The following is a 13,677-nucleotide window of genomic DNA, read 5'->3' as shown; positions in this document are numbered from 1 at the left end:
TGGGAATAGTGCTAATTTGACATTTAAAATAGTAAAGTGTAGTTAAATAATTCATCATTTTGGTTAAATTTTTTTATTTATCATCTATTAGGAAAGCATATTGGTTCTTGCTTCTTTTCTTCCTGTGGCTAGTCATGACCAGTGAAATCCCATACTTTTCAAAGTACTGTTTTCCAATATATTCTAATCAGGGATTGCAGCCATTTTCTTTTGGGATCTGGAATTAAATAGGGATTTAGTTCAAATGATAAAGTATTTGGCCTGGGACTGAGCCCATTTTGTGTGTTTATGAAATTAAAGCCCAGTGAGGGATTACTTGATCCACCACTGGTATTTCTAGGTCCAGTTGAAATTCACCTGTTGTTTGTGTAACAGTATAACCCAGAGGTTTATCTGTAATAAGTTCTTAATTTAGTCTAGCTGCAGAATGTTTACTTGCTTATATAATAAAAATGAAAAAAAATTGTTTTTCCTGTCATGTTCCACCAAGTAACAAGTGCTAAAAATCAGAAACTTCCAGAACAGGATACAAACTACAAACAGTATCCTCTTAAAAAAAAATAAAAGCTTTATTAAGTTATTGTTTGTTTGTCAGCAGAAAGAAAGCAGTGGGTTTTTTCTGCTAGAGAGAATGAGCCTTTAAAGCTGTTTATAATTTTATCCTATGACAGAATTTCTTACAAAATCTGTGGAGCAGATTTCTGTTCATTTTCAAGTTTTCCTTCTTGTGATGATTTCAGGAGGAATACAGAATTTTTTATACTATATCAGATTGTGACACTGCACCCACCATATAAGACAATTTTAGCATTATTTTTAATATTTCTTAAAGTTCACATATGCCAGAATTTACACCCTGCAATGATTAAAGCTCTGCCCAGCTGCTTGTTTAGAGCTGAACTTGAAAACTACTTTGGGTTAGATTTTGTTTTTCTTTATTGGATTTTTCTTTATTGGATGTGTCTTTCCCAATAAATAGCAGATTCAGGTGTGTGAAATCAGGCCCATATTATTGGGAAGTTGAGGTGGCAGCACCTGTGACCCCAGAGTGCAGATGAGAGCCACAAGGAGCTAGTGCACCACACTTCTTCTGGCTACTGCCTGAGGCTCCTGCTTTTTTTTTTTTTTTTTTTTTTTTTTTTCCTGACCAGTGTCTGGGAGGGATGCTGGGAAATGGACCTTTCCAGCAACTCTTGCTGTTCCTGGCCATTTTATTCATTTAACTTTAGATATCTCCATATTAGAGATGCCTTTCCTATCCACTGGAAAAGGAAAGTCTCCATTCTGCATTAGATCAGATAAATTCACAAGGAAACGAGAATATTTTTTCTGAGGGATAAGAGTTTGTTTTTCAGCAGATGGTATTTCCTTTTAAGAAAGCAGAAGCATATTTTTATGCTACAGATTTTCTTCAGGATTCAGGAAAACAGCACTCTGGCAAGTATCCTTCAATGAACCCATCCTTCTCTGCAAAATCTGGACTTCTATAAGAAGCTACTGTGGTTTTTAACTTGTGAGCTGTGCAGAATGGAATGGAGCATTTTCATTTCCCTAAGCAGACTTCCCAGTTTATCCATGTGACTGCTGGTGGCATAAGGGGCAGGAACAGTGTCTTCCTGGCAGGTTCCTCTTGAAACACTGGCTGTACTCAGAGATATTCTCTGCTTTCCTCTGTGATCCCATGATATTTCTCCATGCCAGAATCCTGTCACATTTAAGTCTGAGCAAATGTCACGTGAGAACTCAGCACATCACATCATTTGTGATTCCTGTGTTCATTAGGTAGCTAGAGAGATAACTTTGTGTCTTTCATGTTATTAGCACTCTGACCATTACCAAGAACAAGGGAATTGAAAGTTAAATGCCCTTTTTTTATGGCAGGTGTTTGTTATTACTAAATTAATGATGAAATTCATTAAAGAATATGGTAGAATCTATAACCAAATGTCAGTAAAGTTCAGATCCAACAAGATCTAGATACAGAGAAGTAAGCTAGTTTGAAATCTCGTGTTTCAGGTGCTGATTGCTCCTGGGTACAAGAGCAGCCTCCAAAAGATAAGTCTTAACAGTAATAAACAGAAAATACATTTTGGAAACCATGGGCTAGACCCATGGCTTTTTCCTATCAGCTTGGAGGGGTCAGGGCTGAATTTGAATTGCTTGCCTGAACTGAGGTCTGAGTCACAAGGCTATCACATCACTGCTGTTCTGTCTCCAATTACTCCCCTTGTATTAGGCAAACTGAAGCAATATTGTGCTTTTTTTGCAGTGTGTGCATAACCTTATGTTGATGCTAAACCAGAAATAGCCAAGCCCCAAGAACACTCTCTCACCTTCATTTCCTGAGATTCATTTCCTAATGCCTTGCTCTGGTTGCTCAGGCAGATGCTGGTAGTTGCTAAGCTTTCTCTTCTTGTCACTGGGAGCTGCTCCTCAATTTCCTGTAACAATTTTCCTGTGTTGGTTATGCTGACTAGAGGAACTCTCTCCAAAGAATTGATGCTGCTAAAATTTCTGCTGCTGTCTTTCTTTCTGTAGTGATATGAGACTTTCATGCCTCTGTTAGTTCCACAGTTAATTAATCTAAGTCTTTCTAATACTTAATACAGTAAGCATAGAAAAGCAATAAATGGGGCAGATAAAGAATGAAATGGTTTAATCTCATTAATTAACAAAATGCAGAACATTCAGGTACAAATATCACTCCTCTTCTAATCACTGGGAGTTGGATGAGCCACATAGAGCCGAGAAAATATATCTAAGCTATAAATGAAGGTGTAGTTCAGTTAGAGTGGGTTTTGGTTTTTTCTTTCCTGGTTTTAATAGCAGCTTCACATCATAATTAGGAGGATGAAATTCCTGCCAGCCAAGTTTGTAGTTTGGACAGATTAAAGGGAAGAGGTATGAGAAATGATAATTGCTTTGTGCTCATCAGACTTCTCTTGAAAATCTGACAGGATAATTACAAAATACCTGCTTTGCAGAATGTCTAGGCAAAATTTTAAAGAGCTATTTAAAGTTGTTCATTTGCAGTCTATCTGAAAAGTTTTTTACTCTTTTTGAAGTAGTTCGTTGCCATTCAGATGTGTGGTGCATGTTTAAATATAGACCTCATTCTCATGTGCCTGCCTGGCTGCATTCCACTGCCCACCCCCAAAGAAAATTGCCCATAATTTTTTGCATTACCCCACATACTTCACCCACGTACTCACCCTTAACTTTCAGCAGAACATTATTTCACCTAATGGAAACTAACCTTGTTGCTTCCAACAGTCTGAATCATAGTCGTGGATAAAATAATTGGGAGAGAAATGTTCCAGTGGACTGTACAAAAAACTTCATTTTGAATGACAGTAAAAAGTTTTTCTGCTTTCAGCATGCTTTCATGTTTGATCATGGCTTTTCTTCACCTGCTTTTGAAACTTAAAAATGAAGTTCACTAAATGGCCAATTTTCAAAGAATATCCTAGGCATAGGTCCCAAAACCCTATGATCTTTTGAGACTTAAAAGACCCTGAAAGCCCAATTTTTTACTGAAGCTCACCATAGAGGTCAGTTGGATCATGGGGCCACAGGTACCTGCAGAAAGACAATTGCTCTGGGCACCCCTGAGGTAGGGGTAGAGTCATCCACTGTCATTACTATGTACAGCTGAACAGGGCTGACCAATCTCACAGCTACAAGAGCTGGATTTGCACATATGAACATCCTGTAAACAGTATTTCATGACCTGCTGCCTTGTCAGATCACACTGAACTGCTGACCATCACACTCAGGGAGTTCAGTGCTCTCCAGAACTGTCAACAATTGCACACCAGCTATGTTGTTCATGCATCCACGTGGTAAAATCCTGTCTATTTTATGCTCACCTCTCAAGAGGAGGTAATTGAAATTTGCAGTTGATTTTTAAAATTCTCGTCCTTAGTCATGGATGCCTTCAGATATGACCAGTGCAGCCAGGGCAGCTGGTTCTGGCAAGCAGGGCAGGCTTTGAGCAGCCACCTCTCCCAGGGATGCCAGGACTGTTGTCACACCTCTCATGTGACAGGGACACTTGGATTTTGGTTATGTTGGGAAATGAGATGTGCAGACCCCAGAAAGGATGAAGGCACAAAATGCCTTGCTATAGGTATCTGTAATCAGCTGTGTATTTGCATAATTTCCCAAAGTCATGCTTTGAGTCCATAGCTATAACATTAATTATTGTAATGTTTAAAGCTTACAGTTTGTATTTTTATATAAAGTTTAAAGAATAAATTAAGTTCTGGATATACAATTAATTCTATATCATCTTCCTTGGTAGATTGAATTACATGTTTCACAAGAAATTCACACTTCAGATTTTATAACAGAGCATTTTTTATACAATTCTGATTTCTGTCTCTTGCTTCTTTTTCTTTGAACAGTTTATGAAGAACCAGAAGACCCCAGTAACAGATCATTTTTTTCAGAAATTATCTCTTCAGTGTCAGATGTCAAATTCAGTCACAGTGGTAGATACATGCTTACAAGAGATTATCTCACTGTCAAGGTTTGGGATCTGAACATGGAAACAAAGCCTGTAGAAACATACCAGGTAGGAATCTCCTACTCTTAAAATGCAACATTATAAAAGGATCTCAGTGTTCAAAAAGTGGATGTTTCTGTAAACTTCTGATAACCTTATCTGAGAAGCAGCAAGCTAAGAGAATTAATCAAGGTGGTTAAAACCCTCACAGTGGCTTCCTTATAGCAGGAAAAGGGCAATTGCAGCATTAGTAAGGAAGTGCAAAGCCTGGGGAGTCAAGGTACCACTCCCTGTGGATTGGGCTCTTGAAAGAAACATTCTAACAAGAGAAATCATCTCTTCACTTTGGCATCTGCTTTCAAATGATGTATTTCACTACTAGCATTTAAAAGGAACCGAGGAAGAGATTTTCTGTGTTGCTTAGCACTCTGCTCCTGGTGGGACTGCTGAAAGTTTACACCTTTGTCATTTCAGAACTACTTTTTACAACTTGATCTGTGTTTTTCCCTTGTGCCTAGCTCTAGAAGTGCTCCCTGTTAAACCCTGGCATCACCACTGATACAGCAGCTCACAAATGCCAGACAGACACATCTGGTTGCCTGAATTCATTGAGATATTATCCAGACAAAATGCCAGTGGCTCCAGCCAGAGCTAAGTTTGTACTCTGACATCTGTTATGTTGGCAATAGAGGGCTGAGCTTTCATTTTTTGACTCTGGCTTGAAGAAGGAAAATATGTCTTTGACACAGAAACTGCTTGTTATAAAAATGCAGTAAGAAAAAAACCTGTTAAGTTACCTAAAAAAGTGTATGCAAAGTAGGAAAAATGCCATCCATCCAGCTTGTGCTGCTTACTGAGAGACAATCCTGTGACAGTGCTGAATAAGTCCCTTGTTTTCTGTGTCTAAATAATAGCAGGTGGGATACAGTAGCTCACAGTAATTATAATTAAGACTGGTTTTTAAAAATCATGATGGGAATTTGGTAGCATTTCTTGTCAAAACAAACAAAATTTTCCAGTATTTTTTAGCTAGCATTTAGTAGACAGAGTGGGCCCCAGCATTTTTCAATGCATCCATTACATTTTGGTGGATGGTGTTCACTGCTCAATGTGTTAATATTGCAAAGTCTGAGCCTGTTTACCTTCAAGTCTACAGAACTGGGTTTTCTCTTAAAATGGCAGTGCTTTCAATGCTGAATGTGTTAGAAATGTTGATATGCTGTGAAAGTGGAGTGGGAGGGTAAGGGTGAGACTATGTTTTATATAATAGAATAGAACCTCAGTTTTGGGGAGCTTAGGTAATATATTACTTTATACCTATGCTAATTTAGTAGGCAGCCTTGTCCCTGGGGAGGAATAGCTGGTCAAGCCAACCTGTTTGTCTTGATTTTGACACCTGCTTTTATTTCCTCATGTAGGCAGCTGTGAAACAAGCTGGTCACTTTTAAATCAGTCTGGCACCCAACAGGAGGGCCAATTAAAAAGTTATATTTCTTCATACTGAGATGGAGAAAAATGAGTACTGATAATTGCAGTCAGAACTTCCTGGAATAAAAACCAAGACCCACAACAACAAAACCCCTGATATAATATTAAAAAAAATATAGCAAAATATAACAGTTTTCTTAAATGTTTGGATTGCCTTTCACTTTCAAATATTTATTCTTGTATACAAGAATATACAGATGTGTTGCTGGGCATTGCAGTAGGCTAAAGGAGAATCTGGAACTAGGGACCTTGGGAAGCCAATATCAGAGGATTCCATAGGATTCATGTGATCCAAATGCTTTGAGAACCTTTCACATTTTTAAGCTGAATAGAGTAGAGAATTCTGTCCTAAAAAAAAGTGGTTTAAATTAGTCTCTTAAATAATTTGTCTTAGGGCTATCTCTCTCTTTCAAATCTAAATCTCATATATAAACTTGGCAATTTCTCAAAAGGTTATTTGGGGTAGATCACTGTAAGGCAACAAATAAACCTAACATTTTCAGTTATGTATCCACATAATTATGATGACAATACATCATAAAAAGATTAAAAGGTGTTCATTAAAAGATTGATTTTCTCATTTCATCCACTGCATGGTAGGATATTGCCTAGCTGCAATAGTGAGGGTCACAACAGGAGATTTCACACAGAGTTGTAATAAAGAGCAGAGTCCATAACTGTACTGCTTCATTATTAACTTCCAGTTTTAATATTAAAAACATGACATGCAAAAATGAATTTCTCATACAGGTTCTTTTTCATATCAGTGCTGTGGCTCAAACAATGCTATTGCATAGAGCAGCTGCTACAGCCCTGCTGAACACATTACCTGCTGCCAGTGTTTCAACATGATTTTCTCCTGTTTGTTTCACACAAAAGGAAAAAGGACAGGGTATGGTCACTGGACAGCACTAAAAGAGCAGTGCAGTGGAATGGCCAGAGCTTGAGTGTTGCAAGGCAGCCCTGCCTAACAGGTTACTCTTGTGATGCAGCCAGGTGAATTACCCCAGCAGAAGCCTTAGGAGCAGCAAGGTGAGCACATTCAGAGCTGGAAATACCTTGATCCTCCTTAGCCAGGGTCTGTAGCATAGGGATTTGGATTAATGTGTCACCTACCAGTGACATTCCTGGTTGAGTGTATTCAGTCCCAATTAAACAGGTCCCTGTGTAGCTGTGTTGCTGTGTTAGTCCAGAGCACAGAATTGCTAGATAATTCCATGAGGGTCGGATATTGCAGTGAAGAAAAGGTCCTTGATAATTAGTGAGGAATGAGTTTGGTTTGCTTTCAAGTACTATTGATAAGTGGTAAGAACAAGGTGTAACAGACAAGGCAAATCTGATCTTACCCTCAGCTGGTAGAAGCAGATGAATATGCAAATAATGAAAATTGAGCATTCCTTACGATTAGTTTTTCACAGTCTCTCTGAGGATCTAAATGTGCTCAAACGTGGAACTCAGAAGGTCCACATAAAGAACAAGGTGGTTGTCCAAGGCAGTCTTGACAAGGTAAGGCATCTGAGAGAGGAATTGCAAAATCCTTTTTGACAAAGCTGATAGAAAGGCACAGCTAGCTCCAAGCTGTGGACTTGGACACACTTTGCAAAGGGAGTGTGCATGACAGTGGTCATGACAGATGGCTGCTGGAAGTGGTAACAAGAGAAAGACCTAGAAATGACAGTCAGGGAGGCAAATGTGATATACTTCCTTCTGCCTTACCCAACCTTTCTATTTCTTCCAAGTATTGGGAGCTGACAAACATGACAAAGGAAAGAATTCCAGTTCTGTAACAAATTACACTGCTAACATAAAAAGGTTTTATGTAAAGAGAAAGGGAAAGGATTTAATTACAGAGAGTGTAGGAGACTGCATCAATAGTAAAAGTGTTCTGACCTATTGCTCACTGTGATGGTAAACGCATTTAATTGTGGAATGTTCTATCTGCCATTTGCCAATTAATTCCTGTATAAGACATTCTCTGTTAATGAACAGTTCAGTGTTCATTTATTATGAAAATTGATCATAACTAAAATTTATAATGCTTAATAATCTTACATTACAAATATTCTTTGGATACTGTACAATTTGACTATCAAAAATGGGTCAGTTTATAGAAAATCTAAGTGAAAGTTCATTGTTCCTCACCTGGTCTTGATAGAAGTTATTTTACTAGAAGAAATGTTTATGCCCTCGGGCCAGAAGAGGATGCTGAGCATCCATGAGCAGGAACAATTTCACTGGACTTGCAAGAACCTGTAACCTCAAAATGGCAGAGCTAGATTACCCCATGGCCATTGGATTGGTGTGTTTCTCTAGGAGGTCACATCTTTGTTCTACAGTTTCTATAACAGCTAGAAGAAAATGTCAGGAGTGGAAGTGGATTAGTAAATTTATCTAGGCAGGGATTTTGTATCTTATTATTTCCTTATGAAATAAACCAAATAATCCAGAAGAAAAATGCATCAAATTAAGCAAAAGACTGAAACAGTTTGCATGAGATCGCTTTATGATAATCCTTGTTCAGTAGAGATGTGTGGCCTAGAGAAGAGAGATCTTCTGCTGGCTACTCTCACTTTTATAGTTAGTAAGTGAGAAGTTGCAATGTTGTGTTGAAGTCTCAGCCAAATAGGAGAAACCCTTGGGCTAAATTAGTGTTAGTCTTATTTGCAGCCTGTGCAACTACAGCCTTGTACTGTATTTGACTTCTAAAATACCTTACAAAAATAAATGTAATACCATAAAGGTTCTTTTAATAGAGCCAAGTTCTTTCTGCCATAAGTGAGAATCCACTTCTCTTGGAATATGGCATTTTTGTTACTATCTAAATTAGATTTCTTGCACATTAATTAGCCCATCTAGGGTATCAGCTGTTGAAATGTCTTTGAGAATTAGGCTAGCACTGAGAAAATCACCCAAGCAGGAAACAAATATGTTGAAGAGGGGTGGTCTGCAGCCTGCTGAGGGAAGCCTGTTTTGTGCCTTCCTGCAACAGTAATTCTGTAGCACCTGGTGAACTGGGCTGTGGAAAAGTACAGTTAGATTCTTGGAGCTTAAACACAGTATCTTCTGCAGAGCTACCAATCTATGCAGCATATTTTGAAAGTGAACATGGGAGATAATGCAAAAAGTGAAGGGCTGGTTGTGGAGTTTTATATTTTCTATGATTTCAAGAATAACAGTTATTTTCTTTAAAACAGGTCCATGATTACCTTAGAAGCAAGTTATGTTCCCTCTATGAAAACGACTGCATCTTTGACAAGTTTGAATGTGCATGGAATGGATCAGACAGGTAATCAATCCATCCTTCTGTCCATCACTGTCCTCATTTGGCAAAACACCTCCCATATGATGGGGAGCAAACCAAAAGTAGTTATAGGTGATTGTTTTCCACATCAATGTGCAGAATCGCATGCCAATGTTTGGGAAGGTAGAAGATTTGGATGTTTGTGCAGTTGTGTCTCTGCCTTAAAAATGATGTGTGCCTTAATGCTCTTGGCTTGTGCCTTAGGGGAAAAACCCTTCAAATTATGTCCATCTTCACCCAAATCATAAATAGGCTGCAAAAGCTAAAAAGAATGATGCCCACTCACAAAATCCCACCAACACACTAAGGAAACTTACATGATCCTGTATTTGCACATGAGCTACCTCAGAAATTCAGTTCACTCACTGGAAATGGGTGTGAGGAAGGACCATCACAGGCACCCACTGATTCTCTAAGTGAAAAGTTCATTGTCCCTCATCTGGTCTTGATAGAAGTTATTTTACTAGAAGAAATGTTTATATCCTCAGGCCAGAAGAGGATGCTGGGCATCCATGAGCAGGAACAATTTCACTGGACTTGCAAGAACCTGTAGCCTCAGAATGGCAGAGCTAAATGACCCCTGGGTGATTTAGCTGCCCAATGACACACTGATACCTCCCTCCATCAGAGCAGTCCCTTTCCCTATGCACTGATGGAGTTCTTTTTATCTCGGACATTGTATCTTGTTGAACATTTTAATGAGAAACACTAGAGCAAGTCAGAGAGTTCAAGCAAGGATGGAGTGGGCTAATGCCCTAATGCTGGAAAATGGTGGCAGTGCTTTGTGGAGTAGGAATATGGTACAGGAATAGCTGAGCAGCCAAGAGGACTGGGTTAATAAAAATGGATAAAATCCAAGAGTATAGTGCAAGGTGAGGATTTTAGTTAAAAAAAGAGCACAAAGCTCCATCTTAGCAGCTGGAAATAACTCCCAGGGACATTCATATGCTAGGTGACTTTGGAAGGGATTAGCACTCTGCAAAATGCATGTGATAGAGAGCACAGGAGCCAAGACTGAGTGACACACAGTGACTCCTGGTTCAGCAGAGTTAGGAGCCAAGAGGCAGAAGTTTGGCACTGAGCCTAGAACTGCTCCTTCAGCTCAGCCTCTCATTTTGGAAAACAGTCTGTCTCATTGTATTGAAGCAGGCCTACCCACCCTGGAGTGGGCAAGGACTGTGAAACAGGCAGTCTGAGACATCTGTGAAAGACAAATATGATCCTTGCTTGAATGGGCAAAACTGGGCTATCCAGCAGAGAAAGGAGTAGTGGTGACATTATGTTGGGCTCTTATTCAAAGACCTTTGAACTGCATTTACACATTTCCTGTCCCTCATCTCCAAGGTGGATGAACTAGTCGAGCAGATGGACAGCTGCTCTAAAGAAGAGAGGCCAGGACTTTGGTTTTCATCAGCTTAGCAAAAGAGATGCCAAGATTTTACTTGCTTGTAGTAAGTATATCAAGGAGATAAACATAGGAAGAGAATCTAGCTAGGATAAATGTGAGTGATAATGGCACAACAGCAATCAGGCTTTGAGAGTCAACAGGTAGTTATAACCTGGAAATTAGAGGTAGTTCCAACCTCTCCAAACAGTGGCAAGCTCTCTTCCCATCCTGAGTGATGGAGATACAAGAAATCCAGCTGTTCTGATGGTGGTGCTCAGGGAATTTGTGGAAGCAGTTATATGTAACATTGTTTAAAATTTCAAGTCTGAACTTGGAAGTGCAGAACAAAGTCTCTTCTAGTACTGTGTTCCACAAATGCAGATCAAGTATCATGCAGTACACTGGGTAAGGGCACCTTCTCTTTGGACTATTTTCCTTTGCACAGTTCCTCTACCTGCCCAATGGAAAGATTCTGTCTTTGCTAAAAAATGAAACTTTACCCTTGTATCATTCGTTATGAAAATGAAATACATATACTTTCCATTTTCTCCAATGCCTGCATGCTGGAGTGGTTTGGTTTTTGACAAAAATTAACTCACCATTGAGTATCCCCTGTGATACCATCTGCTGGCCGTTTCAAATAGATGGACCACACTGAGCAAAATACTTCCCAGACTGCTGTCATTGCAACTTGGGTCAAAGATTGGGAATGACTCACAGAAAGTTTAGTGGAAGATCCAGGTTTTGGGGCTTTTCTCTGAAACTCCCAAACCAATGCATGAATGGTTGTTTTAGCTGAGGGTTTTCTCAGTGTGGTCGTGCCTTGAGTTTGGCCCTACTAGAAATACAAAATTTAATGCATTTATTGGAAGACAGACAGTGCTGATTCCTGCCTAAGTCTGGCACAGAACAACAGTGCATTCAAATCATGTAGATATTGGGAAACTTAGAAAAAGATCTAGGACTTTTCAGGTATTTACAAACCATTTTGCTTATCCTTGATGAGAATTCCTAGTGCATTTTACAGGATGGGCAGCCACTTACTCCCAGGCCTTGAGTCTCTCTCTGGCCAGATGAAGTGCTGCTGTCCTCATTAGTGTGGTAAGACCACTCTCTGAATAGCTGCCTGGTAGTAATGGAATTCTTGTTCAATATCAGGGTTTAAAGTGAGTGTAATATTTTCATTCCTACTTGACAGATCAGAAAGATCAATGCAGGGAGTAATTATTAAGTGGGAACATTAGATTGTGAGGGCTTCATTTATTGTACTGCCCAGACACTGAGGCATTATTAGTCATGCACAATTACCAAACCCGTCACTAAGCCCAATGTGCTGCTCTTGATTGTAAGAAACTCTCGAGTAGAGGAGCTGGAAACATTTGACAAAAGAAAAGGGCTCTCTTTAATTTAGTTATTTCTTTTTAGGAGTCAAATGTATCAGAATTGATGCTCATATTTTGATTCACTCCTCTGAGCTCCTTGCTTTATGAATATGACAAGTATTGCTATATGTTACCAGAATATTTTTTTATTGGAGGATCATAATTTAAATAATACTTAGGTACTGGTACCTCTTAAAAACCAGTTCATTTGAACAGTAAGGTCACTTAATTTGCGTCTCATATTTATATGCAGTTTTTTAAAAAGGTCTGTTACTAAAGGTAAAAGTTCCATATTGACAATTACACTCCAAAGAGGTGCTGCAGTACTTATATTAATAATCCATTGACATAACAGTAATAACTGCAGTTCTAAATGTATTAGTTTTATCTTTTGCTGACTTCAAAGCTATAACGACAATTTATAGTGACAGGATTGTTCAGTTAAAAATGAAAGTGTGTTTATTATTTAGGTGAAAATACTTTGTATTAAGTTTTGTCATTACTAAGAAGTTAATGTAGGCTGTGATAGAACCTGATGGTGAGGCTGTTCACAAAAATAATCAACATACGTGAGCTCTGATTAGAACGTGATTGATGCTCAGTTACTCCAATGAGCAGGAACTAATACAATCAGACAGAGCTGATCTCATCTGCTGAAGGGCACATTAATCACTGTGTACTTTGGCAACAGTGGTCAGGGGAGGGAGCCAAGCAGGGGTCTCACACTAATTCATCCAGATGAACATGTATTATCTGTAGTTGAGTATATTACACAAAAATCATGCTATCTTTATTGTGTATACATCATTACATGACTGTGTAGAATATGTGAGCTGTACTTATACAGCAATTTAATTTAGCTCTTCCATTCATATCCAAAGTCAAGCCTTTTAATAACAACCTGGAGGACACTGTTTTCTTCCCACTGTCAACAGCTTTCAGTTTTACCTTAAAAAATAAGCACTTTTGTAGCTTTTTGTGAGGTAAAGAAGCTGGGAAAAAACCCAAACAAAACCTAATTCTACATGATAGCAAGTGAACACCTTAGTTAGCTACTTTTTTTTTTTTCTTTAAAGATTTCAAATGAATGGGTGTATAGGACCCCTGCCAGGGAGACTTCTAACTACCATCATGAAAAGTGATATGCTGCAAGCAGATGAGTGAAGTCACATACAACTGTTCAGTCAGTACTTTCCTACTGAACTGTCATTCATCCCCCTGAATATCCATCAGCCTTCACTCTAATCAGGAGGAATTGGCAGATCCCATTGGATGAGATGTTAAGAGTCTCTTCCTCTCTGGCAGCACACTCCCTGCTGGAGAGCTAGAAGACATCATTTTATTCTCAAAGCTTGGCATGTCAAATATTAGCTTGGAAGTACTTGGGGATCCCTTGTTCTTATTCCAGTCTTATGCCAGCCAGCTGTACCAGGGTGCCGCAACTCTGAATCCAAGTCAAGTGTCTCAAGTTTTTCTAGCAGCCTCCTCCCCAGATTTAAATAAACTCCTTCTTTGTGATGGGGAGGCAGTGACTTTACACAGCACAGCATGCAGGAAAATTTCCCAGTATTTCAGGAGTTCCTCATTACTTGCAACAATGCTTCTTCCTTTC

The 13,677-nt window shown here is 38.9% G+C and overlaps 1 protein-coding gene across 4 annotated transcripts in view; it reads left to right on the top strand.

Annotated features, from left to right (window-relative positions):
* PPP2R2C (protein phosphatase 2 regulatory subunit Bgamma) overlaps positions 1–13,677 on the top strand; it is a 136,469-nt gene that overhangs the window by 114,323 nt on the left and 8,469 nt on the right. For all 4 annotated transcript variants that reach the window (XM_059845206.1, XM_059845207.1, XM_059845208.1 and 1 more), the window contains 2 exons: positions 4,407–4,576; positions 9,190–9,281. In XM_059845206.1, the coding sequence (XP_059701189.1) occupies positions 4,407–4,576; positions 9,190–9,281 (262 nt within the window). The remainder of the gene's footprint in view (positions 1–4,406; positions 4,577–9,189; positions 9,282–13,677) is intronic.

Source organism: Haemorhous mexicanus, chromosome 4 (assembly GCF_027477595.1).
Source record: "Haemorhous mexicanus isolate bHaeMex1 chromosome 4, bHaeMex1.pri, whole genome shotgun sequence".
NCBI lineage: Eukaryota > Metazoa > Chordata > Aves > Passeriformes > Fringillidae > Haemorhous > Haemorhous mexicanus.
This window is presented reverse-complemented; position numbering and strand designations above follow the sequence as displayed.